Below are 27,928 nucleotides of genomic sequence, written 5' to 3'. Positions count from 1 at the left end.
AACCCACAGTGGTAAAGCATCTACTGTGCCAGAGCATGGGTGCAAATAAAAAAGAATGCACATTGAGAACATGCAAACTCTACCTCTCCGTGTTTGTCTCGTGATGCATTGTCCAGTGTTTATCCTGCAGACAGGGATCCAGACTTATTGAAACAGTGCCTGTTGCAGTGTCTTTGTACTTGAACAATGCAGTACCACCAACCCGCCGCTAGGAGTCGCCTCTCCCCCTGTGGACTCTCCATTGAGGTTATTATGCGCCATATTGGCAGTCTCCTCCATCTCACCAAACGTCGGGCAAGCATGTCTCCAGCCGGCTACTGAGGCGATATCTGTAGATAATTACTGTGTCCTGCGAGCCGAACTGCAACACAATGGAGGCCGTCAAAGCCTTTAACAATGAGGTTCGTTCCAAACCCTTGTAAAAATCCATTTCAACGCCGTGTTATCTAATTCACGTTTGCGCTAGCTAGGTGGCTAACGTTAGCATCAATTAGCAAAAAGAGTCTCACACAAGGCCGCCGTTTATACCACAACAATGCGGAGATGGCGTGGTTGTTATACAGTGTCTATTTCATGTTAATTAGTCGCACATGAACTGCAGAACGGGTGTGTTTTGAAAGGTGCACCGTGGTAAAGCAGTGAAGTCTGGCGAAGCATTTTCCACAGCTATCGGCGGTTAGCTCGCTGTAAGTTAGCTAACCCGCCTCAGTTGCGTGATAACTTGGTGAGCTTATTGAATAATACGGGCTTGGAGAAAACACCACTCCCTCCATCTGCTTAAAACGACAGTAACTGATAGAAATGTGCATTTCCTCAATAAATATAATGTAATTACAGTTAGGAAGTAATCTAGACATATAATGCTGTTAGGTTGGCTAACAGTAGTCTGGGCGCTAGTATTAGCGAAACCATCATTTGTCTGCATTGACACTGAATTCGGTGTGTGTGTGTGTGTTTCTGCACGGCCTCACTGTCCACTTATAGCCGATGCTTTTCAATATCAGTTCCCACAGTCGACCGCTAATAAATCGCCACTATTGTTTTTATTGATGTTAAAAACAAATGCATTAAGTCTGAGGCGAGGACGTGTTAACTGTCTGACAAGCATCACATCAACGACAAAGGAAAATGCTCTGCATCTCCACAGCGGTGTGATCGTGATGTACTGTTCTCATCGTGTCATTTACAATGCTTTCTGTTCCCTTCCAGCTGTACTCATTGAATGAGTACAAGCCTCCCATCTCCAAGGCCAAGATGACTCAGATCACCAAGTCTGGAATCAAGGCAATAAAAGTAAGTATGTAGTGTTCAAGGATGAGGCAGGTAATTGATGAATAAAGGAAATGGTTTCCTTATCATTAAACTTTAGTGATATAGAGCAAAATGATCATATCGGCTTATTTGTCAAGTTTTTATTCTTTTTGTATTCAAATGGATTCCAGTTGTTCTAAAAAGACAAATGCATTCATGGTATTTACACAAGGATGAAATATGCTGCTGTCTCCATTTGTTTTTGTACTGGGCTGTACTGTACTGAAAAGTGTTAATTTAGCGAACACCTAAATATTGAGACACCATCCTGTTAGTGGCTTCAACTAAAAATAAACATAAAATAAGCTGTTAAAAAATATTGCGGTATTCAAACCATATCCGTGGTTTCCATTCTTAACCATAAGAAAACCTTTGCAAATAATCCAAGTAGAAATTTTAATAATAAAACCTAATCATAAGAGACAGAAGCATTTGTGCTTTTTAATATCTGAACCTTAAATGCTTAAATAATTTCCCCGTAGATTCATTTGATCGAGTAAGTTCAACTAAACAGTGATTTTTCCTCCAAGCCTCGAGGCAGTAGTTCACGTCCCAGCATTTAGATATGTAGACTAATAATTAAGCCAGGCGTTGGAAAAAAGTTTACGGGTGATTTAAAGAACTTGCTAACACATGTTATTGTCTGGTATTTATCTGGTAATTCTTAACTAAATCATGCAATACAACCTGGGTTAAAACGAGTGTCAGATGAAACATGCAGATCACATGATCCGCTGTAGCAGACCAAGAATGATGCGACCTACGCTCACCCTCTGTCCCTTTCACACATTTTGTGATGTTATGATAATGGAGCTTTCTGCTCCATCTTTGCATTCAGTCAGCTGACTAATCCTCCTCCCTCACCTTTATGTGGTTTAAATTATCTTATGGAATCTGACGTTGAGCTGAAATTTACATTGATCTAATTGACTGAATGACTTTGCTAGTTGGGCTGTGTCAAGATAATATATTAAGAAATGACAAAAGACTAACTCATACAGTTTCATGGTTTGGTGGTGCTTACAGCCTGTTGGACAGTGTTGGTTAACAGGCACCTTTAGCAGTGACAGCATATTGAAAGCTTTCCCAGACAAAAATGAGCAATCGAGACCACGTGATGGTTTTATGTCCCATAGGAGAGGCTTACTCAGGCCATTGTTACAGTCTCGTAACCAAAGATCATCTGAAACAGTGTCAAAGATTTCCATCTTGCTACAATGGACTCGGGCTGCTGCTGCTACTTTTAACTAGTAGGAATGCAGCAACAATAATCAAGACACTGATAATATTCAAATCAAATGTAATTGAGTCAAAATAAAATGTTGTATTCCTGATTTGCTTCATATATTTACCTTGGTTTGACACCAGTAACGGTTATTCTTGTCATTAATTGCCTCTAGTCTAGTAGACAAAGCCGATGACTTGTTGACACATGCATGCACGCCAAATTCTTCACATTCACGTCATACAAGTAATGTTCACGAATGAACTTATAGACTACTAAATTCACAATCTGTATGTAGCTTTAAGCGAGTTTATGGTTTGTCAATTATTACATGTTTATTATCGCTGAAAAACCACAAAGAACCAGTTTTTTCAACTAATTTCTTCATTTTTAAAATTTTTTAATCTCTCTGGCATGTTTACCAAGTTTCCATCCCACCAAATCCACACTGTAGACACAGATTCCTGAAATCTAGATATATTGGAGCACTGATAGCAGGCCCACCTGATAAGGAGCTTTGTTGATTTTGTGAAAAATATAGTATTCTAACTTAGCTGTCAGACATATTCAGACTGGTGGTGCCTTGATGTTACAGTCAGCCATCCGTAATCATCACACACTTTTTGGTGGTTTAATCCTGTAAGCCGGTGGTGTCAAATCCTGTAGAGGCCCTTATCTGCGTGTTTGAGGTGTCTCCCTGCTCCACCACTCCTTGAAAATAAAGACAGGGTCAACAAGCTTTGTTAGAAGCCAGATAACATGCTGCTCAGTACAAGCTGGTTGGACAGCACCTACAACATGAAGGCAGGGGCCATAACCCGGATTTGCACACTTTATGACGTGCATTAGCTTTATTTTTCCAGACATAAGACCATACTATGACAAAACTGACTAAAATATAAGCATAGTGTCTTTTTTTTTTTTTTTTTTGTTTTTTTTGTTTTTTTAACGTGAGTTGTACGGATCCGTCTAAAAATCTGTCCCCTTCTATTGGAATCATACTCAGCTGCAGCATGAAATATATTTAACAAATTTGCCTATTACTTTATATTTTTGGCCGTCATTGAATTTCATATCGACATTTGTACAATTTCTGAGTTAATTTGTTTTTTGTTTTTGTTTTTTTGGAATATGAGTGTTTCAGTCTGTGTGACCATCTTTTAATAACTGGACACTCATTGAAATCAATGCACATTTCAAGTCCATAGTGCGATTTGAGGAAACATCAGTGCATAATCAGTTTAGATGAACACTCATGCAATTTTTTGGAAGAGCATTCAGTTTCCCAAATGTAAATTTGTACTTTTGAATAGCCTCTAACTTGCAGTGAATTCTCTAGATTTCTGTTAAAAGATTGGCTAAAAGCTTTCAATTACCCCTCTACTGTCTTATTTTCATGAGAAGTGACATACATTCTTGTTCAAACATGTTTTTATATATATTGCTCTGACTGGGAGGCAAAGACACATTATCGAATTAGGAGAATTAAAATGTTAAATGCTTGAATGTTCAACTTAATGATTGTAATCCATTTCCAGTTACTGGTTTGGAGAGAACACAATGAAATGCAGAGAAAACTCTGATCACTGCAGTTCAGCGTAAACACATTTAGGAGAAAAGCAACTTTGGTAATACTTTACTTGAAGCCCACCTGTATAACACATAAGTACATTTATAAAGCATTATAATGCCATTATAGCACGTGTAGCTATAGTTATAAACATTCATAGATGATCACAATGCCAGGACCTAACCCTAACCCTAATCCTAGGCTGTATAGTGAGTTACAAATCATTGTGATCATTTATGAGTGTTTATAACTACTTCTAATGTGTTGTACCGGGTGCTCCAAGTAAAGTGTTACCGCAACTTTTTTTCCCCTCTTTAATGTTTTACTCTATTGTAACTACACATGGAGAACTTGAAGGCCTAGCAGCAGAAGTGTACTTGCTGTAGTGTGTGATTGTTTTGTTGTTGCTGTTCCTTGTGTTGCCTGTGAATAACTCCCGTTTTCCCTTCCCTCAGCAGCTCTCCCAGCTCCCCCAAAGCACTGAAAGTGAAGCAGGAGGATGGGGTGGAGAGAGTTACAAAGAGATAAGAGAATCCCTTACCAGCTTAGGTAGGAGTATGGGTTGTTTCAAAAGGAAGATGGAAGAAGACTTAAAGTCATTTTTAAGCTCGGTTTTTCCTCTCACACACCCAGGGAAGCAAGGCTTCTGCTGTCCTGACTGTTGTGTGCTTGATCCATGCTGGTTTTGTTTTGATTGAATGTGGAGTCCTGGGAACTGACCTGGTTGACAGTGTTTGTGTTTTGGTGTGACTCCTAGGCATGGTGGACTCTTCATATAGATGCAGAGTAGTCAGTTTGGAGAGCTTCTCGGTCCCAGTCTAGATTCTGACTTGCTCACTTTATGTTTTGCTGCTGCAGCACATGTTATTTCACATGGATGTGTTGTTCATGAACTGTGCAGGATCCTGTCCTTTGTTTCCAATATAGTGTTCTCAATTCAGTTTTCCCCGTGATCCAGGCTAATGTCAGGTTTTTGTTTTTTTTTTTAACTTATTTTTGGGTTTTAAAGAAGCTAAGATTTTTTGGCTCCAAAGATAGAAACGGATTGCCTGTCATAACTTGCTGAGCTAATTGTATTGCATGTTGAGATTATTACCCAGGTGAAAAAAACCTTTAAAAAAAAATCTATAAAGGAGGTTAAAACTGGCAGGATAGCATATGTATGATAGCACATATTAGGGCTGTCAGTGTTTTTAAATATAAATTCAAAATGACCCATGATTTATTAAGATGAACTTGGACTTGTTAAAGAAAGATGTGTTCTTTTTACAAGGTGTACAAACAGCTTTGTCTGTGGGTTTGCCTCCACAGTGTAGATCCCACAATGCATCCACATGCTGCTTCTCGGGATTGTTGGCTCTGGATGACTCTGCTCAGCGTTGTCTCATTTTCAGAGCAAAACAACACAATATTAGCTTAATGTAACAACGTTAGTCAACATGTTAGTCTTAGAGCAATTCTAAGTTTGTTCACAAGGGAAACTATGTCTACGTCTGAAGCACAGATAGAGATGTTCAGACATGTAGCGACAGTTCAAGCAACAACTTTTCACCACGTTTAAAGAAATGCTTAAAACTAATAAAAAGTGACATGCTTCTAAAAATCGGTCATCAATACATTTGGTCAGCTTACAGCTGACACACTCATACCTCTTATCTTCATGCTGATTCGATGAACACTAATAACAGCAGCCTCCAGAGTAGCACGACTCCTAGTTCATATTGTCCTGGGAGGACTTACTAGTTTTATAGTTGAGTCACATGGAACAGCAATTCAGTTTCGGTTGTCTGTATGAATGTCTGTGGACTCGTCATTGGCGATGTTAAGAGCATATTGTCCTTTCATTACAGAGACAACCAAAAACACCAACACTTGACTCAGCATGCTAAGTACATAGTTTTCAGTGTTGTGCCCATTTCCACGTAAACAGACAGTTTTCAGAATGTTGCTATGCAAACATTTTTTGGAATGAAAATATACAAATGATGCTTTTTCACCAGTACAGAGGACTCGTCCTCAGAAAAAGATCCCTGACAAAACTTGGCCAATACTAAGTCATGTCATGTAACGCCACCAGCATTCACACAGGAGAGCACAAACAATGTCAGCTTTTTGGAGGTTTTTTTTTTTTTTAATCTCAATGAGAAGACAGAAATAAGACAGACTGTTAATTATGTTCTGCCAAAATATCAAGACGAAGAGAAAGCTAGTTTGTGCAACACCAGCAACTTAATCACCAGTGATATTTGGACTAGCAGAGTTAGCCCAATGCTGCTCATTATTTATATTGCTCAACATATAACTCTGAGTCATGTTACATGCCAAAGGGTTTTAGGGCTCATTCACTAGCAATGCTACATGCTGAACATGATTAAAATATGACTGATGCACTCATTAACAGCGGGCTGAAGTGAGTGTGTGTGGGACACATGGCAAGCTTGGTCCCGCGGTCTATAATCTACTCATTGGGCAGTGTGCAGCGTCTATGCACTGTGCACTGTGTGTACTGTAAACTGTAAGGCTGTTGGAGGTGTGCGGAGGTGGTTTGTGATAGTCTTTGCATATCGTTTGCATATAGGATATGAATTACGCTTAATGTGATTTATTAAGTACTTGTATTGATACCTTGTATCAGCAAGTAGCTAAAGCTTAGTATTCGTCCTTTAAAAAGTGGTATTGTTGCATCCCTGGTTTTCACTTGAGATGTTGTCATTGCAGCCTGAGAGACACACTCACATTCACGCCTAGAGTCAGTCTCTATTTTAAGATTTGTAGATCAGGAAAACATGGAAGCAAGACGCAGAAAGTCACCCAGACTTGAACTGGGGATATTCTTGCTCTGAGGCAAGAGTGCTAACCACAACACTACTGTGCATTTCTGCTTTCACTCTCCATCACATGGACTGTGCTAACACAGCAACAGCACTAAGAGTTCATTTTCATTTTCCAGCAACCAAACAAGTTCGAACACATCCTTAAACACAGATGAGGAGTCTCCAGGAGTCAGTGATTTTGAGTGCTTTCGCCATGTGCAGAATGTGGGCGAGTAGGTGGAAATAAATTAAAGGTTAAATCTGCTCCAGCATCTCTTCATAGGACTGCTCAGTTACGTATTAATGCCACGTGTGTGTGTGTGTGTGTGTGTGTGTGTGTGTGTGTGTGTGTGTGTGTGTGTGTGTGTGTGTGTGTGTGTGTGTGTGTGTGTGTGTGTGTGTGTGTGTGTGTGTGTGTGTCTTACAGTGCATACACTGTGAATGTTTGCTTTGACAGAGCAGCAGTGAGTCATGTCTGCTGCACACACAATTTCTTGGTGTGAAAAAAAACACTTGAATCTAGTTTTAATATTTTAGATTGGAAGTTGATGTGAAAAATTGATGTTGCTGGAAGTAAAACGTACAATTTGAAAGTGCAGTCTGTAAAGATGTTCTAGACTGCCTTTATGTATATCATACTGGATTATAGACTAAATATTATGGCTGACTGTCATAAGGGAAGATATGGTTTGATATGTAACTCAATACATTACGATATTGTTTGATACATAAGAATTTAAACCCTTGAAATAACAAGACGTCAGTGTATAGTTTTCCAAACGCTGTTCATACATATAAGCTCAGCTTAAAAAAAAACTTAGTGTATTGTCCTCCATGCACAAAAAACATAAGCGATTTGTATTGAAGTTTAAGTCTTTGCGGGACAAAAACGTGAGTCTGGTGCTCCCAGAAAGGCCCAGATGTGCAGCATCCCACATGGAGAGTTATCCTGTCTTGGCTGCCATCAGCCTGCAGTTTGTGGTGTCTGTACATGTCAAACTGTAGCGCTGCGCCTGAAAAAGCTTGTGATGCACCTCACTTTTCTCAACAAGTGCATGACTTCAAGGAGCTTCAGCAAGCGCTGCAAGGCCAAACTCAGCGCATGCGAGCAACGTGCTGCAAATGCAACATACCGGTAACATACTGGTAACATGCCAGAAAGCTGCGCTGCTCATGTAGGAGGTGATGACTGTGAGCATGGCCGGCTCTTTGCTCACTGTGTCCCAGTATTTGAAGACTGGAGCTAATATCACCTGTATTATATGTGAAGCGGCGCTGCTGACATTTCAACATGTCATTGCAAGTAAACACCTAAGTTGCTTATGTTACCTCAATATGACCCCTTCTTCATCCATTTAATTTCTCCCTTTTTTTGTTTAGAGACCAAAACCAAAGCAGACGTCTGCTTTTAAAGATGAACATGCTCATAATATTTTCCCTGTCATTAAATTTGACCACTTGATCCACTTCCTGTTTGAAAAACAGGACATTTTTATTAGTTAATTCACGTTGAGTTAATCTAGTCAAGCAAACAAGGATTTTACCACCGATCTTCAGGCGTTGGACAGCAGTGATGCTGTGAGGTGTGCATCATGGGAGATGAATAGGAGGAGCTCATTTCCAGGCTGCAGTAAGCGTGGCTTCACTGGGATTTGGCCTCGTTCTGTGTTGACCGGTGTGACTTGCACCAGCTGTTAGAGGGACTCATGTTTTTGAAGCTGTGCTTGCAATCACATTTTTATAATCACAGGATTCATTTCACACTTGAAGGAAGCATCTCTGTTTTTCAGTGTTGTACTTTGTAATGATCAGTAGTGGAGTTCTGCTTCATTCTCATCAGTCTTCTGTATTTGTCTTTATTTGATTTAGTTTGAAAGAGGAAAGCAATCTGACGAGACTCATCTTGAAATCTCACAGGTGATACTTTACAAACCTGCCTGGAGCTTGTTTCGATTTAAAATAGGAGGTGACATTCTGCTATGAAATGTATACATACATAGTTGATTATCAGTGTAACCTGAGGTAAAAGCTCCTGATAGCATTGTTATCTGGAGGTTTCATATTGTTGTCTTTGCATTGATAACCAAACAGCAGGAGAGCTGCTGCATATCAACAGATCCACTTTACCCAAAACCTGTCAGACCTTTCTGAAAAAACACTATGAACAGTTTTCTTCCTCAACCTTTCTGGAGACGATTGTCAGACAAATAATTGCGATTGGCGAATATATTGTCTCTTTTTTCCCTCTTTACATAATTAGCTTTACCAATACACATGCTATCTATCCTGTACACCTTAATAATTAAGAGCAGTTTAATGATGTTTTGAAACAAAGACGTAAGTGGCCTCTCTGCTCCTTAAGATCCTTTATTATCAACCTGCTGCAACAGGGGAAGCATTAAAGCAAAGTCATATTTTTTGGCTTTTTACTATATTACCATTTCTATATCAAGCTGTTACTGAATTAACTGGTGACTGACTGCCTCTAGCGTCTGTCGTTACTACCAGCAACAACAGATGTTAAAAACACGACTGAGATTCACAGCTGTCCTGGTGATTCATGTAGTTTTATCCTGTAGTTTTTAAATGCTGTGAAGCACTTTGTGTTGCTTTTAATCATTATGAAAGGTGCTCTGCGAAAAAAAAATTGATTGAACACCATTTTACCGCATTTAGTATAGTAGTAATGTTTCAAAGTGTATTGCCTTTTGTCAGTCACAAGAGACGAGGACAGTAGCTTATTAAATTTAGGGAAACAGTGCCGACAGGTTCCGCCCACCTGTTCTCGCAAGCGAGCAGGTGAAACTTCGGCGAGGAGAGTAATGACAGTAGCTCTGCGCTCAAATCATGATTTTTTTCTTTCCATGCTGGGCCACAATATTGCTCGTGCTGGCAGAGATGTTCTGCCGTGGGCGCTGTGAAAACGCTTGCAAAAGTAATTTGCTCGCCCATATTTTTAACAGCTCAGCTGTTGGCGTGGATCTGCTTCGTGCGCTTGTCCCACATGTGCTCCTGACCGTACCAGCGTGATGCCGCCATACTCCTCACCCTCCATGCTGGCCTCGCTAAATATCTAAATATCCGACCAGGATGAGAGGGAAACGACACAGTGAGGCTGTGACGTCTTGTCGTCACACTCAGAGCTGTTTTATGCAGCTTTGTGAATAAAATAATGCTCAGTAATTGCAAATATGAAAAATAATCGTGACTAGCGAATATTGTAGTAATTGTGACTGCCCTATTTGTGTCAGATCTCTTCCAAAATAGTCACCTTGTTTCCGATGCTCTGCTAAATGCAGTATTAGGGGCTAGGTGCTGAACAGAGAATTCAGTCATACATTGCATGATTTGGCCCGTCGCAGAATAAACAGTCGTGACCGTTTTTCCTGGCTGATTTTAAGGTCAAATGATGAAGGGGAGTTCACACATGGCACAGATGGCTTGAGATCATTCAATAGACTGAAATTTCAAGGCTGGTGTCTGATTACTCACAGTTTGTCCACTGCTATGAGCTACGGCAACTAATTACCTAGTAAAGCAACAGCAAAGTAAGCAGTGGTTAATCCACCTAAAGCTACACCTAAGCTTTCTATGGACCTCTGCATTCTTTATATACTTTTATATGTAGTTGATTCCTGATGCATAAGTGTTCATCGAAAAACAACTCAGTTCTAAATCAACTTCACTGAGGGCAGTGGTGGGTCACATTGAGGAATTGTAGTTCAGTATTGCCTTTTGTTGTACATTGAAATGCGTCCTGATTGTTGATATATATCCACTTCTGGTCCTGGAAATCTGCAGTCCAGCATGTCCTCAGTGACTTCCTGCTTCAACAGGCCTGGGTTCAGTGAGCAGTAAGCTCCTCAGAAAACTTGATGACGAGCCACTCACTTCATTGAAGTGTGTTGAAGCAGGAAATCTTGCAGGACTGAAGCCCTCCAGCACCACAAGTGCCATCTATTGGTTTAACACAGTGAAAAAAGTCTTGGAGGAGAAGCTTTGATTTCATTCACAATTTGATGAATTCATTAATTTAACTTTTTTACTCATTTTATTGTGTACATGTTTACAGTACTGCTAGAATATGGAGAAGAAAATGTTTTGTAGTCATGAGTTTCATCTTATCACCTGCTGTAATGTGAATTTTCCTATCCAGTTTGGTGTTTCAGAGCAGAACTGAAAAGTATTTGTGGAAAGTTGTTGAAGTTAAAAGCTGTTAGTAAATATCAGTCATTTCTTAAACATGTTCTGAGGTTGTGCCAATTAGTGATCTGAGATATCGTTAATCAATGGAATGATCAGTAATAGTGAATTTCACAGCTTTGTACCCTCTATGTCACTTTTTGAAAAATTGCTTCCAGATTGCAGTGTTTTTTTAAACCCACTGATCTCCATGTAAACAGCTGTACTGAAAAGCTCTCTGGCACATGTGCGAGTGGCTCAGCAGCATTAACAATGGAGGATTTCAGAGCGCTACACTGTTATTCGGATTGCACACAGTGACACATTTCTCACAGACCAGATGCTGACTGTGCTGCTACGATACAAAAGACAGTCTGAAGGAGCTTGAATGTTTACATCGTACTGTGCTCTGCATGGGTGGCACTATTACTATAACAGGGCACCAACCAGCAGCCTGACATGCAGCACTTCTGGTGTAACTGCGATCATTTTCCAACCATAACCGTCTGAATGTGAAAGTGTTGAAATCAAATTCAGATATTTTTTTTCCTGCCTTCTCTGTGAAATAATGTCAGAAATGGCAGGATGTGGATGGATGAAATATTTTCATATGTGAATAATAAATAGTTTTAACTTGTGATCACTGACTTCAAGCAGCAGGCTGTAAACTAACAGTGTCACACACCATGTCAGATCAGGTATCAGACAGGGAGTCGATTGGACGATCTGATCAGTGGCAGAATCGTTCAACTCTCATCACATTTTATCTGAAAGTAGTAGAAGTAGCCTAAGACACGTCAAATGATAATGAGTGAAAACGCAACAGGCGTCCATTTATATGACAGCGCTGAACTTTGCCAATGAGGACACTTCTTGAAACAGCTTTCAAGGTGGAACTTTTCTGAAATGCTCCGACTCCCCCCGCCATTGCAAATAGTTTTGCTCATTCTCAAGTTGACGGACAATAACAAACATGGCAGCTACCACAATGGCATGACTTCCAGTCCACATTCTGGCTTTATCATCTATATTCATAGTCTTATTGTTGAGATTCACCCCTCATAGCATCCAATCATCTTCTGTCCGTGCAAATATCGGGTACTCTCGATAGATCGTTTGGAGCTATTGTTTTCTTCAGACATGCATGTGTGGTTTCCTTTAAAAAGGTCTACCAACTTTGCCACCTTGTGGCCTGGCACGCTAACTATATCGTTTTCAGTGTTTCTGCAGTTTGTGTGGAAATGCTGATGTTAATTTTTTTTTTTAATGGAAACATAAAAACGTTACCATTTAAACGGAGCCTAAACTACCTCAATAATTCTTTGTTTAAACTTTGTAGGTCATTTACCACCCTTTAATTTCATGACGTTTCACTTTTTTTTTTTTTTTTCTTAACTGAGATATCAAAAACATGAGTGAGAGATTATTTTCTCTGTTTCTGAATTAAAGCCTCATTGTACATGTAGGTAAGATACATTGAAAAAGTGGAAGTAGTGGGCTGACCAACATTTATTAAGGCCACATTGGTGGCTTTCTTCTTTTGGAGTATTTTAAAAGTATCAAGACAGGAAATCTTTCTGAGTTTTTAAGTTTAGGCTGAAGGACATTGTAAGAGTAAGAACAAAGTTTGTTGAACCTGTTGCACTCTCACAGAAACTCTAAAGCATTCTCAATCAGTTGCCTAGAAACTAGTCTGTATTGCAGCATATTGGATCTTTTTTGTCAAGTCGTTTTGCTGTCTTTCACAGTATTTTGAATGAATTTACCGCTGGACATGCAAACAAATCTGTGTACTTGTAAGTTTCATGGCATGTACACAAATCGAAATGAGGGCTGCATGATAAATCGCTGGAAAAAAATTCTCGATATTAGTTCACACATACACGTCAAGTCATTTCTACTTGTGACAATTCTAGAGCGTTTAATACTACGAGCTGCAATCATAAACAAATGCCTGACTTTTTCAAGCACTCCCCAAATGCAGCACTGCAGCTGACTCCTCCCTCAACCAATGACAAATTGTCTTTACAACACGTGATTCTGTGGAGGAAGCCTGCCTGCTGAAAACTGGAGTGAGAGACGTTAAAGCCGAGGGAAGTCTGCAGTAAAGAGCGTTAAAATGGATGAGTCACCTGCCTATATGAACTCAACTTAAAGTTTTGCATTCGGCAGTGTGGAGACATTTTGTGTTTAACCAGACGATGACTGTGAATTCCGCTTTAAAGTGTGTCTTAATGCGGTTGCACCACCCTGGATTGGCAACGCCACAGATCTTTACAATCTCCTTTAACATCAGCACAAAGCACATCATGGTGACGAAACATAGCAAGACGCAAAGACAGATGTCAATTACTGGAACCTTGTGCAGTGCGACTTCATACTCGCCAAACTGAAACATGAAGATGCTCCAACAAACCTATTATACAATTGTGCTCTACATTCTAACGAAATCTCAAGGTGTGATACTCTTTTGGCATTTGAATGTTTTTTTGTTACTGTTAAAAGTTCATGATCACAATAAACATTTAGTGGGGGGAAAAATTATTAGCCTTGTAAACCAGCCCCGCACACTCATCATCATCGTTGAGATTTTGGAGCTGGGGTGGGTCTGGGGACAACCCAATACAAACTTCTTGCAGGGGGCATCGGTTACTCCTTTGACTGACAGCGCACTTCAGCCAATCAGCGCTTCAAAACAAATACGTCATCAAAATGCCTTAGCTTCTCTAAGGGTTAGCTTTAGCTCTTAAGCTCTAGCTTCTCGACACGCAAAGACACACAAAAACGTCTTTTCCTGTTAGAAACTCACCAGGCGCAGACTCTTGCTCTTACTTGATTGTTGTAATACTTGGTATTTCGGCTATAACTTTACTTATTGCAGCTTTCAGACGATGGTTAAAGTTTATCTCCGTATCTCCGCTACGCGCAGTGATGGCATCACTTCTGGTTGAGCCACTGGAATTCGCCAGAAAAATTTATAAACAAAAAGCGGCAACACTGACGCATTCTCTTTCTATTGACTTGTCCCCAGACCCTCCCCAGCTCCAAAATCCAAATGTGGATTCGAAGTGGGGGGGCTGGTTTACGAGGCTAAAAAAATCATGCCAGAGATTCATGATCTCAATTTTAAACAAAACAAATCGTGACTTAAGTTTTTCCAGAATCGGGAAGTCCTCGTCCAAATGCTCATGTCCACATTTGTGTTCATGTTTGAAGCAGCTAGAGATGATTTGATTCCCAGCTGACTGGATGTTTCTACTCTACTGGATACATCTCACCGTCCCCATGTCTTTAATTTCATCGGCAAAAAATATATGGAATGAGTCCTTTAGTTGTTAATAGAATAAGTAATTGTGTCCAAATTTGCTATATACATGATGAGATTAACATTATTATTCCATTTAAAAGCAACTCTGAATGTTACGGGTTTTTTGTTACTCATTTTCAGTGCAGATAGAAGTTGATATTGGCAAAAATGAATTGTGCAGCTTATTTCCTCTCACTGTTGTTGGCAGTTTACGTCATCCTCCTGATCACAAAAAGCTCTAAAGAAAGAAGCACAGCGGTGTGATCCGAATGAGGCATTTATGTACTGGAAGAGCTTTTCTCTATCTTTAGATTTTTATTAGTGGATGTTTGTCATTGGTGGTTGTTTGCTGCAGTTTGAAGCAAGAACTCTGTTTAGGAGGCCTTTTTAGTCTCTGCTCCACTGCTGTGCACTTTCTCTCTCTCTCTTCTGTCTAAAAATAATGAAGTTGGAAAAAGAGATGCGGTGATTCTGTACACAGAAAAATGGAGTTTCAGCATCAGCCATGCTCACAATCTTTCCTAAATGGTAGAAGTACAATGTTTTAACTCAGGTGAAAAATTCTCATGCAATATGCGACCCATCTTTATGTACTACTTTTTAGCGTTCTAATAAACGTGCTTGCCCATAAAATGTAACTTTATGAATTTATTACAGAAAAGCAAAAATAGAACCTTACAAAAATGACGTAGAAAGTGCTTTCTTTCATAAAGTACTATATAATATTTATTACAATAAAATGCTAAAAAAAAATATAAAATTATTTTAACAATATGATAATGAATATAATAACTAAAATCAGTTAAGGCTACATCAGAAAAGCCTGCTGGAGGCTCTCGGGTAATGGTATATACATTGTAAGAATAGAGAAATCCGTCATGATGCATAAGAAAGTCAGTCCCACAAAACCTTTAGGAGGAGATGGAATCCACCCTCTTAATTTTTCTGACTATTTCAAAAATTATTGTTGGACACCATGAAAGGCTTCCAAAACCAGGGCTGCAGTAAAGGTGATGTCTTTCTTCGGGCTCAGTTTTAACCTGATAGCAGCATTTTCGCTGAGTCTCAGTGTTATTCTTGCAAATTTACTGGATGTTATGACCTTTTCAAAATTAGTACAACAGTTCAATATGCACCCTTTTTACATCGGTTCAATTCAGCATTCCAACAAAAACGTTATCTCTGTTTTCTCACCTCATTTCAGAGTACTGTTCAAGAAAGTTTACTCGATCTACAAAGTAACATCTCTCATTCCTCAACAGATTCTGCTAAACCAGAAAATATCCATTATTGTAGCATGTTTCAGTGGCAGAGGTCACATTGAACTTGGATGACTCTTGAGTACAGGAAGAGTCTGTACACAAAATGGGAATCTGAAAATTATAAATAAGTTAGAAATTACACGGTTGTTTTTTCTGCTTGCAGAGTCTTTGTCATGATAAAAGCATTCACTGTTGTGTTTTGTACAACAATGTTGATGTGATGGGTCAGGAGGGTACAACCGACCTCAAGTGTCACACTTAGAAGAATCATATCAGTTTGTTGAGTCTGGGAGGGGATTGTTTGCCAGTGCAACACATAGAAGGAAACAAAATTAACACCTGGCCAAGCGTCAGAAAACACATGCGTTTTGTGTTCATGATCATCTTTTTCTGAATGAGTGCTTCTTGCACTGTTAGCTGCTGTTCACTCATTTGTCTTTTTTACAACTAAAGCTCACCAAGTGTGCAGGCATGGATCTTGAGCTGAGGTGTTCTATGAATATATGTAGCTGCAGTTTTTATGGTTCCTTCACATCCTTTGGTGGGAGGAAAATGTAAATGTGATACATTGCTGTGACTTTTGTTTAAAACCCACTCTTTCTGCTGGCTTCAAAACATTTTGCTAACTGGCAGGAACGCTGTGTTTCCATGATGAGTGTTTTACCAAAACATGTCTCAGTGGAGTACAGTTTTCCTTTTGCCCATTTTGTAAGATTCAACAAGATTTTTTTTTCTTTATGGAATATTGAAAAAAATCCATTCATCAGCGCTGTTATGACTTGTTGCATGTTTCTGAAAGCTCAGTGATACATTGAGTCTAGATTTGGCTGCAGATGTGGAATTTTTCCTCACTATATTTGGTCATTTGAGACTTCCTCCTGGAACAACACTCAGTATGGACACTTTGTGTTTTTTTTTTTTTGCTGTGATGCGGATGTTCACACTAGTGCACCTGCGCTACCTTGGATTGCACAGCTGTTGAAATGTGCACTCCTGTCGGCAGACTTGCCTTCAAACAAACATATTTCTGAGTTGTATTTTGCAGTCACAATAAGTCTGATGCTGCACACGTTTGAATTAATAACCTTGCAATAGAAGTAATAAATCCAAGAAAGTTTTTTAAACACTAGAAAAAAGAGATTGCTTTTAGTTATTGTGAAAGTAAATAGAAACATTGCTGAAAAAAAGATCACATAAAGTTACAAAGTCTCCATCAGTAACATATTCAAATCATTTTCCACACTTGAAATGTGTTTTGGCTGCGTGTGTTCTGGTGTCTTGAGGTTTATCATTTCCTTTCATTGTTTAAATTGTCCCTTTGTCTTTTCTATGTGGGACAGTTTCCACCCACTCATTTGGAATCCATTTGTTTGTGTTAAACCGCTGAGGAAATGTTTTATTTATTCATGAAAATTACTAAAAGTAATTTTTCACAGTTTCAGTTGAGAGACCGTAGCTACAGCTTAAGGATTGGAGTGCATGATTTCAGGCACCACTGTATTATAATGTAACACTACAAAAATATATCTCAGTTTGACTTTCAGAATTTTGAAACCATCACATTGTTTTAAATGAAGTCGCTGGGCTTTTTTTCTCAGCAGCTTTGCTTTTGTGTTCAAGAAACTCTTCAACAGTTACCACTTCATCTTTTGTACTACAGCTCCATCTACTGGCTGCTGGCAAACCCTTCACTCGAGAAGAAAAACCCACAACAGTTGACATGAAGTGATGTGGTTAAAGACACAATCTTACTTGATTAAATAGAGTCATAAATCCTTGTATGTGAGAAATATATATTTTAAAAAAAAAGTTCATAATTTAAATTTGTGAAACGTGAAATGCAATCTTTCTCCTTCCCATTTGAACAGTTTGTTAGGATTAACTGTAAAGGACCAGATATCAGCCGTGCAGAGCAGGGACAGCTGTTGCTGCAGCGGTTGAGGATTCCCGTCGTGGGTGGCACAGCGTGCGATAGATATTCATGTGGAGACTCATGCTGGTTCGAGGGGCAGAACATAACCCTGGTTATTTTAGTATCTGCAAATTACAGATGTTTTCTAAATGGCTCACATGCACGGAGTGATTTTATCCGCCTGGGCAGGCCCCATAAGGAGAGCTGCTCAGCGCTGAGCTGTGCACACCACTCAAAGTGACCCAGACTGAGATATGTGGAAAGCAAAGTAGGACCGTTGGTTCCAACCTGTGCTTCTACCTATATTATCCTTTAATCCTGTATACATTGTAGGAATGCTGAACTGCATCAGCACATCTGTAATAGACATTATTTATTGCTTGCAGTAACTTCAATGCGGCAGTCCCACGTCTCCCTGATAAATTTACAGGGGTGTATATTATCCTCGCTGCATAGTTTGCTCAGGTTTGTGAATAACTGCAGCAATCCCCAAACCCCGCGGCTGAGAGGAAATGGGATTTGTCAAAAAAAGCTCCATAATAATTGGGTGTTCTTTGGTTATTAACTTGAAGTTGGGTGAGCCCGACCTGCTTTTTCCTTTTCATCCCGTCAAGACCCCAACAGCAGCACGCTCCTTTTTTTAAAGTAGGTCATAAACTGCTATTTTGGTGGGCCTGTTGTAGATGGCTGGCCAAACTGCCTTAAAGAGTCAAAGCTTGGAACAGAGACGCAGACAGAGCCAGCGCTTGTCATAGGGTGAAGCCATTAGCATCAGTTTAGCTGAAGATCTCCCAGAGTTCCAGCTGTCAGCTCACTGTTGACCACACGTGTAACGAGATCATCAAATTATTCTGTTTAGTTTTAAATTATTGTTTACAAACATGTTGTCTTGTCTGATTTTTGTTTCTCTGCAGAAAAACCTGCTGAAGTTTATGTTGAATCAATTGTAAACATCACTTTTTTAAACTCTGCAGATGTAGGTTACCTTCTCAGAAACCAACATTTGTTCTTTGCACATTTATTTAAATTAACTTGAATAGCTCAGAATTTAAGTATTGAATTCATATTGCCGTTATAGTTATGATCCATCTGAGTGTTGCAGGCTGCTGAAGTCGATCCTGGCTGATTTTGAGTGAATTCAAGGCACAGAGAGACAGACAACTACACACACATTTATCCATCAGACAGTTTCAGAATCGCCAATTAACCTTAAACACACATATTCACAAACTGTTTTCCATGGAGAAAACCCCCGAGGAGAAAATACCAATTCCAGCCAGGAAGAGTCCAGACCCCCAAGACCCGAGTCAGACCAGGCATCCTTTCTGACCGGGAGCCTTGGATGTATCATTGCTTCAGTTGTATTTCATTCTCAGAGAAATTGGTAAAGTTGATGAGGTGATCTCATCTATTAACTTTTTATTCATTCAGGTTTCCTCCTTCAGGTTTTTACCAAATAGTGATTTTTTTTTCCCCCCTTAGTTTCTGTTATTTAATATTTTTCCCTTTGCTTTCCTTCCAGTTCTACAAGCACGTAGTCCAGAGTGTGGAGAAGTTCATTCAGAAGGTGAGTTTAATTTTACATTTATATGATGGCTCATTTTTATATTACTGCCTCTTTGCTCTCCTCACAGTCCCCTCTGTTGTGGCCCTCCAGAAGCATCAGTGTTACTGCAGCAGACTAGAATATCCAAGTCTCCCCACACACATGAAATGAGATTACTTCTCTGTCTCACAACAGCTGTACGTTTGTTCCACAGTGCAAGCCAGAGTACAAGGTCCCCGGGCTGTATGTCATCGACTCGATTGTCAGGCAGTCGCGGCACCAGTTTGGCACAGAGAAGGACGTCTTCGCGCCGCGCTTCAGCAAGAATATCATCGCCACGTTCCAGCACCTCTACCGCTGCCCTTCAGATGATAAGGTCAGACATATTTTAATAGGTTTTCTGTTCCTCTCTATGGGTTTTCATTCCTGCGGTTGGTCATGGTTCCATGGCAGCGGATATCTGACATCCTGTTACACTGGAAGAGGGATCGGGTGTTTTGATGGTCGGATCAGGATGTTTTCGATTTGTGCGTTTTGGTTCCAGCTCGTCATGAACATACCTTCAGTTTAAAAAAGTCGTTTAACAGAGATTACTTGTGTTTTCCAGAGTAAGATAGTGCGAGTGCTGAATCTGTGGCAGAAGAATGCCGTCTTCAAGAGCGATATCATTCAGCCCCTGCTGGACATGGCGGCAGGGATCCCTCCTCCCAGCGTCACACCTGTTATGCCCAGCAGTGCTGCACCAGTCAACAACACTACACCTGGTTCGTACACAGCACAGATCCATCAACTACTGTTGATAAATGTTCATTTTATGAAGTGGTGATCTCATGTGTTCAGGCACACCAGCTACACCCGCCACTCCAGCCAACATCGTCCAGAGTCTCCCTGACTGGGCCTCCCAGATCACCAACACCGACACCGTGGCGGCCGTCGCTCAGATCCTACAGAGCCCCCAAGGCCAACAGGTCCCTGAGCGTCTTCTCTTCGACTGCGATGTTTCAGAGCTGCCGTATAAGTGTTTCTAATTCGTCAAACTCTGCTTCGTTACCTGTTCCAGCTCCAGCAGCTGGTGCAGAGTTTGCAGATGCAGCAGCAGAAGCCTCAGCCGTCCCTGCTGCAGGCCTTGGATGCCGGCCTCGTGGTACAGCTGCAAGCGCTGACAGCTCAACTCACCGCCGCTGCCACAGCCAACAGCCTCAACCCATTAGAACAGAGGGTCTCTTCGTTTAATAAGGTAGCATTGCCATAAACGAACACTTTCTTATTTCATTTTTATCCAAGAAGCACTTTTATGAGTATGCTGTCTGTCGGTTGCAGAAACTTTTGGGTCCATTTGACTTTGGGAATGATTCTGAACGAAGTGACGAATCGAAAAAAGACTCATCTTCATCGCAGTTGTGAGTTGATTTTATTACCTTTTTCCTCCAACTCTGTATTTGGAGTCAGTGTGTCTGATCAAGTGTCGTCTTCTAGGCCCATAGTGTCTGAGCCCATCAACAGCTCACTCTTCCATCAGTTGGCAGAGCAGCTCCAACAGCAGAACCTGGAGCAGTTTCAGAAGCAGCTGCTAGAGCACCAGCAGAAGGTAAAAAAATTGTACACAGACTTAATTGTTGGTCATTTTCTAAATCATTAATAACATTAAAAAATACTTAGTTTTGACACAGAGAATTTAATGTTACAAATATAATTGAAACACGATGCAAAACTGATTAAAGATTTGCAAACACTACCAGAAAATTGAGAAACATGCTTTCAGTAATTATTTCCATGATATGAGATTTCAGTCTGCCTCCTTTTTATAGAGGCTCTCTCTTTATTTTTTAAATGGGTGACAGACTTAACATAGAAAATAGTAAAATAAGTGAGTAAATATCACTTTTTCTGCTCTTTTCCTACCAGGCAATGGGCATAGAAGGGCAAGACTCAATATTTGGTCAAGACAACTCGACTGCTCAGGGCAGCAGTCAGCCACAGCATCCGGACCAAGACACTAAGATGGATGACTCCATAGACAACCAACAGCAGGTAATCCTGACCTCTGGGTCATCTGTAGAAATCATGTCGATAAACAGTCACACACATAAACATGGTGGTCTCAATATGAGGATCGCAGTCGATCTTTATATACCTGCAGGCCTTTGCTTTGCAGACATGTAATGCCTGCAGGTTACTTCATTACTTTGACGTTAATCTTGTGGTTTTCAGGACATGGATCTGGACGAAGGCCCCGATGGAATGGAGGAGGAGATCTTCGAAGCAGAGGACAAGAAGACTTTAAGCGCACGGTCCAGAACACGCTCAAGGTCACGCTCACGGTCAGTGCACACCATGCCTGGAACTTCACAGAGCCTTTTCTTTAAAATATGATTATTATGAAGACATTGGTTCTTATGAACAAAGTGTAGGATGTAATGAACGATATAGAGCCAGGTTTTGGTTTTGCACCATGTTAATATTATGAGGTTGCACATCACAAACACTAGTCTAAACATAATTGACAAATCTAATGGTGTTGCCTCCTGGTAGGTCGCCAAAGAGGAGAAGGTCCAGGTCCCGCTCCGGCTCACGGAAGCGTAAGCACCGCAAGCGGTCGCGCTCACGCTCCAGAGATCGCAAGAGGAAGTCGTCGCGGTCGTACTCAAGTGAACGGCGCGCCCGAGAACGAGAGAAAGAGCGGCAGAAGAAAGGGCTGCCTCCCATACGATCCAAGACCCTGAGTGGTTGGTGGATATATTTCTGTTTTGGACATTTTTAAGCTTATGTGTCGATGCTTTTTCCCTTATAAAGATCATTCTTTTGTCCTTTTCCAGTGTGCAGCACAACCCTGTGGGTGGGCCAGGTGGACAAAAAGGCCACTCAGCAAGACCTCACCAATCTGTTTGAAGAGTTTGGCCAGATTGAGTCGATCAATGTAAGCACACCTTGTTGATTAACCCTTTAGTTTTGTTGACAGGTTACTATATCTCCAAAACATTCGTTAAATCGGTGGAGGAAGCCTCAGTCGAACATTAGTTTTCCCACAAGCCTTATTGGTATTCCCCTGCAGGATCATGTGATGTTGTTTAACCTTGCAGTGTCCCATGTAATGCAATCTGTGTGTGCCTGTTTCTGCAGATGATACCTCCCAGAGGCTGTGCTTACATCTGTATGGTCCACAGACAGGATGCGTACCGCGCCCGCCAGAAGCTCAGCACAGGCTCCTTTAAGATTGGCTCCAAGATCATCAAGGTCCTCATTAGCTTCAGAATTAAATTGACTGCATTCACAATGTCCCTATTGTGTTTTCTCCTACTGTAATGTAACTTGTGAGTTTCAGTTTTCATAGTTTATCTTTAGATATTCCAAGCATTGCTTCTGAGAGACGCTGGGATTTTTTTAACCTTTGTGTGTTTATGTTGTGTAGATTGCATGGGCGCTGAACAAAGGAGTGAAGCAGGAGTACAAACAGTTTTGGGACGTGGATCTGGGAGTTACCTACATACCGTGGGAAAAGGTCAAGCTGGATGACCTGGATGGCTTTGCTGAGGGAGGGATCATTGACCAGGAGACCGTCAATGATGGTGAAAAGAACCACTTTACTTTTGTAGCATTGTGTGTGTTTCATTTAAGTAGGATTTATGTGTCAAAGTTATTATGTAAGTGTGTTTTGCTGCTGGCCCAATTCAGTGAAGGAAGGATTTCAGTTGAATACAGAAGCCTCAACATTTCCAAAACATACTTTTGTGATATAATTGTTGACCTTTCGTCTTTGTGTTTGCAGAGTGGGAGGCAGCCAAGAATTCTGAACCACCAAAGGAAGCCCCCAGTCAGGCTGCGAGCTCTGAGACTACAGCAGCAGCGCCGAATGCCCCAGCTGAGGCCTACAGCCAGCAGGTTACCATGATGCCAGTGCAGGTACTGAAGATCCTCCTCCTCAGTATTTACATGCACTATGGAGAGAAGAGAGAATTTGGTTACTTTGTTTAGTTTGCAGCCTGAGACTTCATCTATTTAATTCCTTTATGTTTGTCTCATTCAGCTCCCAGTGGCCCAGGCAGTTCCCAGTGCAGTAGGGTTGGTGCCTCCTACTTTCCCTGTCACTATGGGCATCCCTCCACCCGGGTACGGGCCACCTCCACCTTTTATAAGGGCTGGATTCAATGCTTCACAACCTCCTCCTGGTAGGTTTTCGTGTAAAAGACCATATAAATATCAGATGTCTAAGAATTTACAAGCTTATATGAAATGTCGTTTGCTGTTTTTCAGGTTTTATGCAGGCTGCACACACTGCAGCAATGGCCTCAGTCACTTCTTGTAAGTATTTATGACGTGCTACGCCTCTTTCAAAGAAGCAATATTGAAGTTTAAAAACTGTGTCCTTAATCTATGCGTTATATTTTTGCACTTTCTTGCTCCCCAATAGCTCTAGTGCAGCCTTCAGTGGCCTCCAGCCAAGATGGTGTCAAGGAATCACCGTTCAGTGCAATGATTCCTCCAACTAGCACCATTCCTGGCAGCTTCATGCCCTCAGCCCTCCCCGGATCCGGTGTGTTCAACCCAGTGGGCGTCCCAACTCAGCAAGCCTCCAATGACAAGACTCAGCAGTCCGCAGAGGGAATGGATGCTGCAGAGCTCACTCTGCAGGGTAAGACAATACCGACGTGTATTTCTGTTTTTCCCTCGTTTATCATGACAATATTTTTGACTACAGTTCACGAGCCGTGTGTCTTTTAGTGGAAGGAATTTAAAGCTTTCTCTCTGTTTTGTTCCAGGTATGCAGAACGCAGTGCGCAGTGGGATGGGCCTGCTTGGCATGCACCCCACAGCTTCCCTCAGCCACCAGCTGCATCAGTCTGGGTTGGGTGGGCAGAGGATGCCCGGCCTGCTGCCCCTCGACGTGCGGCCCAACCTCCTCCAGCCGGGGGCCGCCGCCCGCTTCCCGCTCCTCATGCCGCAGGGCCCCACCCAGCCGGCCCCCGGCCTCCTGGACAGCTCCCTCCAGGCCCGCGCTCGAGCGCCCTTCGCCCAGCTGGACCCCTTCAACAGGGCCGCCAACATGGCCAGTGACAGTCTCCCCAAAACACAAGATGAACCTGTTTCTGGAACTGACGAGGGCAAAGACCAGGACTACCGCTTCCCTCCGATGGAGAAGCCGAACGCGGGCCTGCTGCGAACCCCTCCTGTAGACCACCGGGAGCCCCTGGGAGGAGGCGGGGGAGCAGCAGCACCGGCAGTAGGAGGGGGAGGCAGGCCCCCCTTGCTCCAGACTCCCGGGTCTCAGCCAGCCAGAACCAGCCTCGTCGGACGTCTCCAGGCTCTGGCAGGTTTCACACCTGATAACCGCTGGAATCAAACCAGAGGGGACTTCGATGAGCGGGATGGCATGCGGGGAGCGCCGCAGGTCCCGGGCGGTCCGAAAGGCTTCCAAGAGGAGCGCCCCACACCTGGGCAGAACTTCCCCAATCGCTTTGAGAGCCGTCCCGGGGCCACAGGTGTAGCGGCCAGCGTGAACGCCGGAGCTGTTGGAGGGCCGCCGGCTTGGAACCGGAGCGGTGGCGCCCCGGGCCCTTTTGACACCGAGCTGCATCAGGACCTGGACGAGCGGAGACGCCCGTGGGACAGGCAGAGAGACAGAGACGAAAGAGATTTTGACTTCCGGAGGGATATGAACGGCAGTCGCCACAGTCGCGAGAGAGACCGCGAGAGGGAGAGAGAGAGGGAGCGAGACAGGGAGCGAGGCCGAGAGCGCAGCAGAGACCACGATCGGGAGAGAGATCACGACAAGGAGCGGGACCGCGACAGGGAGCGCGAGCGTGGCGGCTGGACACCCCTCCTCCCTCTGCCCACGCCTCTGCTTCCAACTCCACCTCTGAATCCCAACCTGACACTAAACCAAGGCAAACTGCTCGCCCCGCTCAAGCTGAGCCCTCAGGTTCAGCCTCGATTCCAGTCCCCGCTTCTGCCTCAGGCTCAGGCCAAGCCCTCGCTCCTCGGCCTGAATCAGCCCGCCCCTCAGGTTCAGATCAAGTCTCCGCCGCCTCCATCTCAGAGCCAAGCAGCTGTTTCCAAGCCCGAGACAGAGACCCCGACTCAGTCTGAGGAGCCTCAGGAGCAGCCTCCATCTTCAGCCCATTCGCCCGACAACGCGGTTCAGAGCACGCCGGCCGAGACTCCCGTTCAGTCCGAGTCGCCGCCGCAGACGGAGACCCCTCCACACTCAGATTCGCCATCCCAGCCTGAAGCCCAGTCTCCCCCCAAAGCCACAGCTCCTCCAGAAACAGAGCCCAGCAGCCATGCCTCTGTGCTTCCCGAGGCCTCACCCCAGGACTCACCTGTGGCCTTCACGCAAGCTGCAACCCCCCCAGAGGAGACGAGTCGGTCTCCGGAGGATCAGCAAACCCCGCCCAAGGATGAGGAGGACTCTGAAGAGAGAGCCTCCTCCTCCGCCCCGCAGTGGGTCAATGGACCTGGGATGGACAGTGTGGCCGAGCCCACCCCGGAGGCCTCCCCCGAGCCCTCACCCGAAGCCTCTCCGGAGCCCTCTCCCGAGCCCCCCGTTGATCCCCAGCCCCCCAAAAGCGAGCCGGAGCCGCAGCAGGAGCCGCTGGCCTCTCCTAAGGACGTAGACAGTGAACAGAGTGAGCCGGTGGAGGAAGCTGCGAGTCAGCCAGTGGTAGACACTGTCACAGACACTGAGGGGACATAATCATCACTCAGTAGGTAAAAGATCATTTTGTATAGTTGTCTCTTCTTCTCTGTACTCATGTCAGCAAACTACCACCTCCACCACATGGGACATGGCGAATTACTGACTCACACCAGTTATTGTCCGATAACCAGTAACAGATGATTTTATTTCTCACAAATACCATTGTACTTAAATAGAAGGCTCGTTAGCTGATTTATTGATAGTAAATTTTGTTTGTATTTTATTTCCTTTTTCCTTTTTTAAGTTGTAACTCAACACCACCCATTTTAATTATTCTAAGCGTGTTGGATTTTACTGAACTGCCTGCCAAAATGTTTCAATTGTATATGGGGAAAAATTAGCTTTGACCTTCCTATGGAAGGAAGTGAGACATCCTGGCTGTTAGACGATGGGTTGAACGGAGGTATACTTGAAAATGGCAGCTGCTGGCCCCGTTTCTGTCTTCTCTTCTTTTAAAATGCTGCTGCGACGTTTTCATTGAATGCTTTTATAGTGTTCCGCAATGCTCTCAAAGTATGTTTTTAAGCAGAACAAATGGCTCACGCAGAGCGCCACCAGTACAGCTGCTTCTAATTGGGAGAAAAAAAAAAGTCTTTATAAATTAAAAATATAAAATTGTATCCCCAAAATAAATGTCTGTTATTTGTTTATAATTATACTTTGAACACAAATCATCAATACCATGCCAGGGGGGAGAAAAAAATGGACAGAGGGATGTACTGATGTCGGCTGCATATTGTTTTTAGTTTGAAATAAACATGCTTTGTCTGTTTGAAAAAAAAAAAAAAAAACACACATGCTTTAGGACTGTTTTCTGACCGGCGACTGGTGGAAAGTCAGGCTAATACACACCGTGCGGCGTCACCTCGGTCAATTTGATGTTCTCGAAACTCAAGTTGCTGCTTGTCCCATCCATCCACGCGGCGCTTTAGTTGCAGTTTTTTCCAGTTTCCCGGTGACTTGAGAGCCGTTGACGCTTCTGTCCGTTTCTTTGCTGGGTGACTGCTGAGAATCTGATTGTGCCTTCCCCCCCTCAAAATGGATTTGTCGTCGGTGATGCGGAGCAGACTGCGCGTGCTTCTCGGCTGTTTCAGACCGCTCTCTCTTTACAAAAACGACGACACACCGCCACCCCTCACCTGCACAGACCTGACTGATCCTGCTGTGTGCACGGCAGGCGCGTCAGTTTGTACAGCACTCACCTAGAGGAGAACCATATACGCTCCACCGCTCTGTGCATGCAGGCCTGTAGCCATGTTTTAACCTTCCTGTCTTCTTCATTTCATACTTGTAGTGGTTTTCTGTTGAGACACACTCCCAGAAATCCCATAGTCTGCTGTGCTCTCAGACCAAATGTCTACTACAGGAGTTGTGATGTTGAATAAAAGTTGAAGGTGCATATGATGTTAAACCCTGTTATTGTCCTGAGTTCTAATTTAGGCCCATCAGATTAATTATTTCACACACAACACCCCACCTTTATACTCCACTTTAGGAAAAAATAGATCATTTTTTTCTACTCTTAAGCTTCAAATATCTGATGACTCATCCTGCACTGGAGGCTTGCTACCAGTTTTTTCCTCCAAAATGAATATTTTCTTTTTTTTTTTATGCAACGGTGATAATCTATATAATGCCTGATTGGCTGTCTAATCAGGAACATGCCCCTCGAACTATTCAAGTGTTTTAGCTGGAAATATGTTAATATGAATTTCTTTAATCTTCAAAAGGATTTATTTGTGCCTCAATCCTTATATAATATATAAAACATACCCTGATTCAAATTTAAGTTTCTAAAGCTGGTACTAAACAAACACTAGTTTTAAGCAATAAAAAAACCCCCCACACATTACGTCATTCCTTAGGCTCAGAACAAATTCTATCCATAGTTAAAAAAAAAACCTTTTGAAATTAGGATCAGATGCCCAGACGAGGAAGTTAAATTTCCATGAAGCCTGCAATGCTTCACTAAATGACTCCCTCACTGTCAGAAAAGCTGTCGCCTTTCTCACCTGTGAATAAAGGTGTAGATGAACTGCCCTCCTTATCTCAGACTGCGTAGGACCTTCTGGAAAAGCAGCCATTTGGCCCTCGGTTCAGCAGAAC

The 27,928-nt window shown here is 42.4% G+C and overlaps 2 protein-coding genes across 2 annotated transcripts in view; both read left to right on the top strand.

Annotated features, from left to right (window-relative positions):
- The first annotated feature begins 268 nt into the window (after positions 1-268).
- On the top strand, positions 269-26,651 carry scaf8 (SR-related CTD-associated factor 8). Its single transcript, XM_030116955.1, has 20 exons — positions 269-401; positions 1,210-1,293; positions 19,105-19,149; positions 19,343-19,504; positions 19,736-19,892; positions 19,969-20,096; positions 20,189-20,365; positions 20,449-20,528; positions 20,605-20,716; positions 21,034-21,159; positions 21,340-21,449; positions 21,661-21,854; positions 21,945-22,045; positions 22,249-22,362; positions 22,538-22,694; positions 22,895-23,028; positions 23,153-23,294; positions 23,380-23,427; positions 23,537-23,758; positions 23,886-26,651. Exons 1-20 carry the CDS (start codon positions 372-374, stop codon positions 25,817-25,819), a joined length of 4,257 nt encoding a protein of 1,418 aa, XP_029972815.1. The 5' UTR covers positions 269-371; the 3' UTR covers positions 25,820-26,651.
- Positions 25,810-27,928, top strand: part of LOC115406743 (claudin-20-like) — a 118,485-nt gene continuing 116,366 nt past the window's right edge. The window contains exon 1 of the mRNA XM_030116952.1: positions 25,810-25,833. The gene's annotated coding sequence lies outside the window, so the exon portion shown is untranslated. The remainder of the gene's footprint in view (positions 25,834-27,928) is intronic.

Source organism: Salarias fasciatus, chromosome 19 (assembly GCF_902148845.1).
Source record: "Salarias fasciatus chromosome 19, fSalaFa1.1, whole genome shotgun sequence".
Lineage (NCBI taxonomy): Eukaryota > Metazoa > Chordata > Actinopteri > Blenniiformes > Blenniidae > Salarias > Salarias fasciatus.
This window is presented reverse-complemented; position numbering and strand designations above follow the sequence as displayed.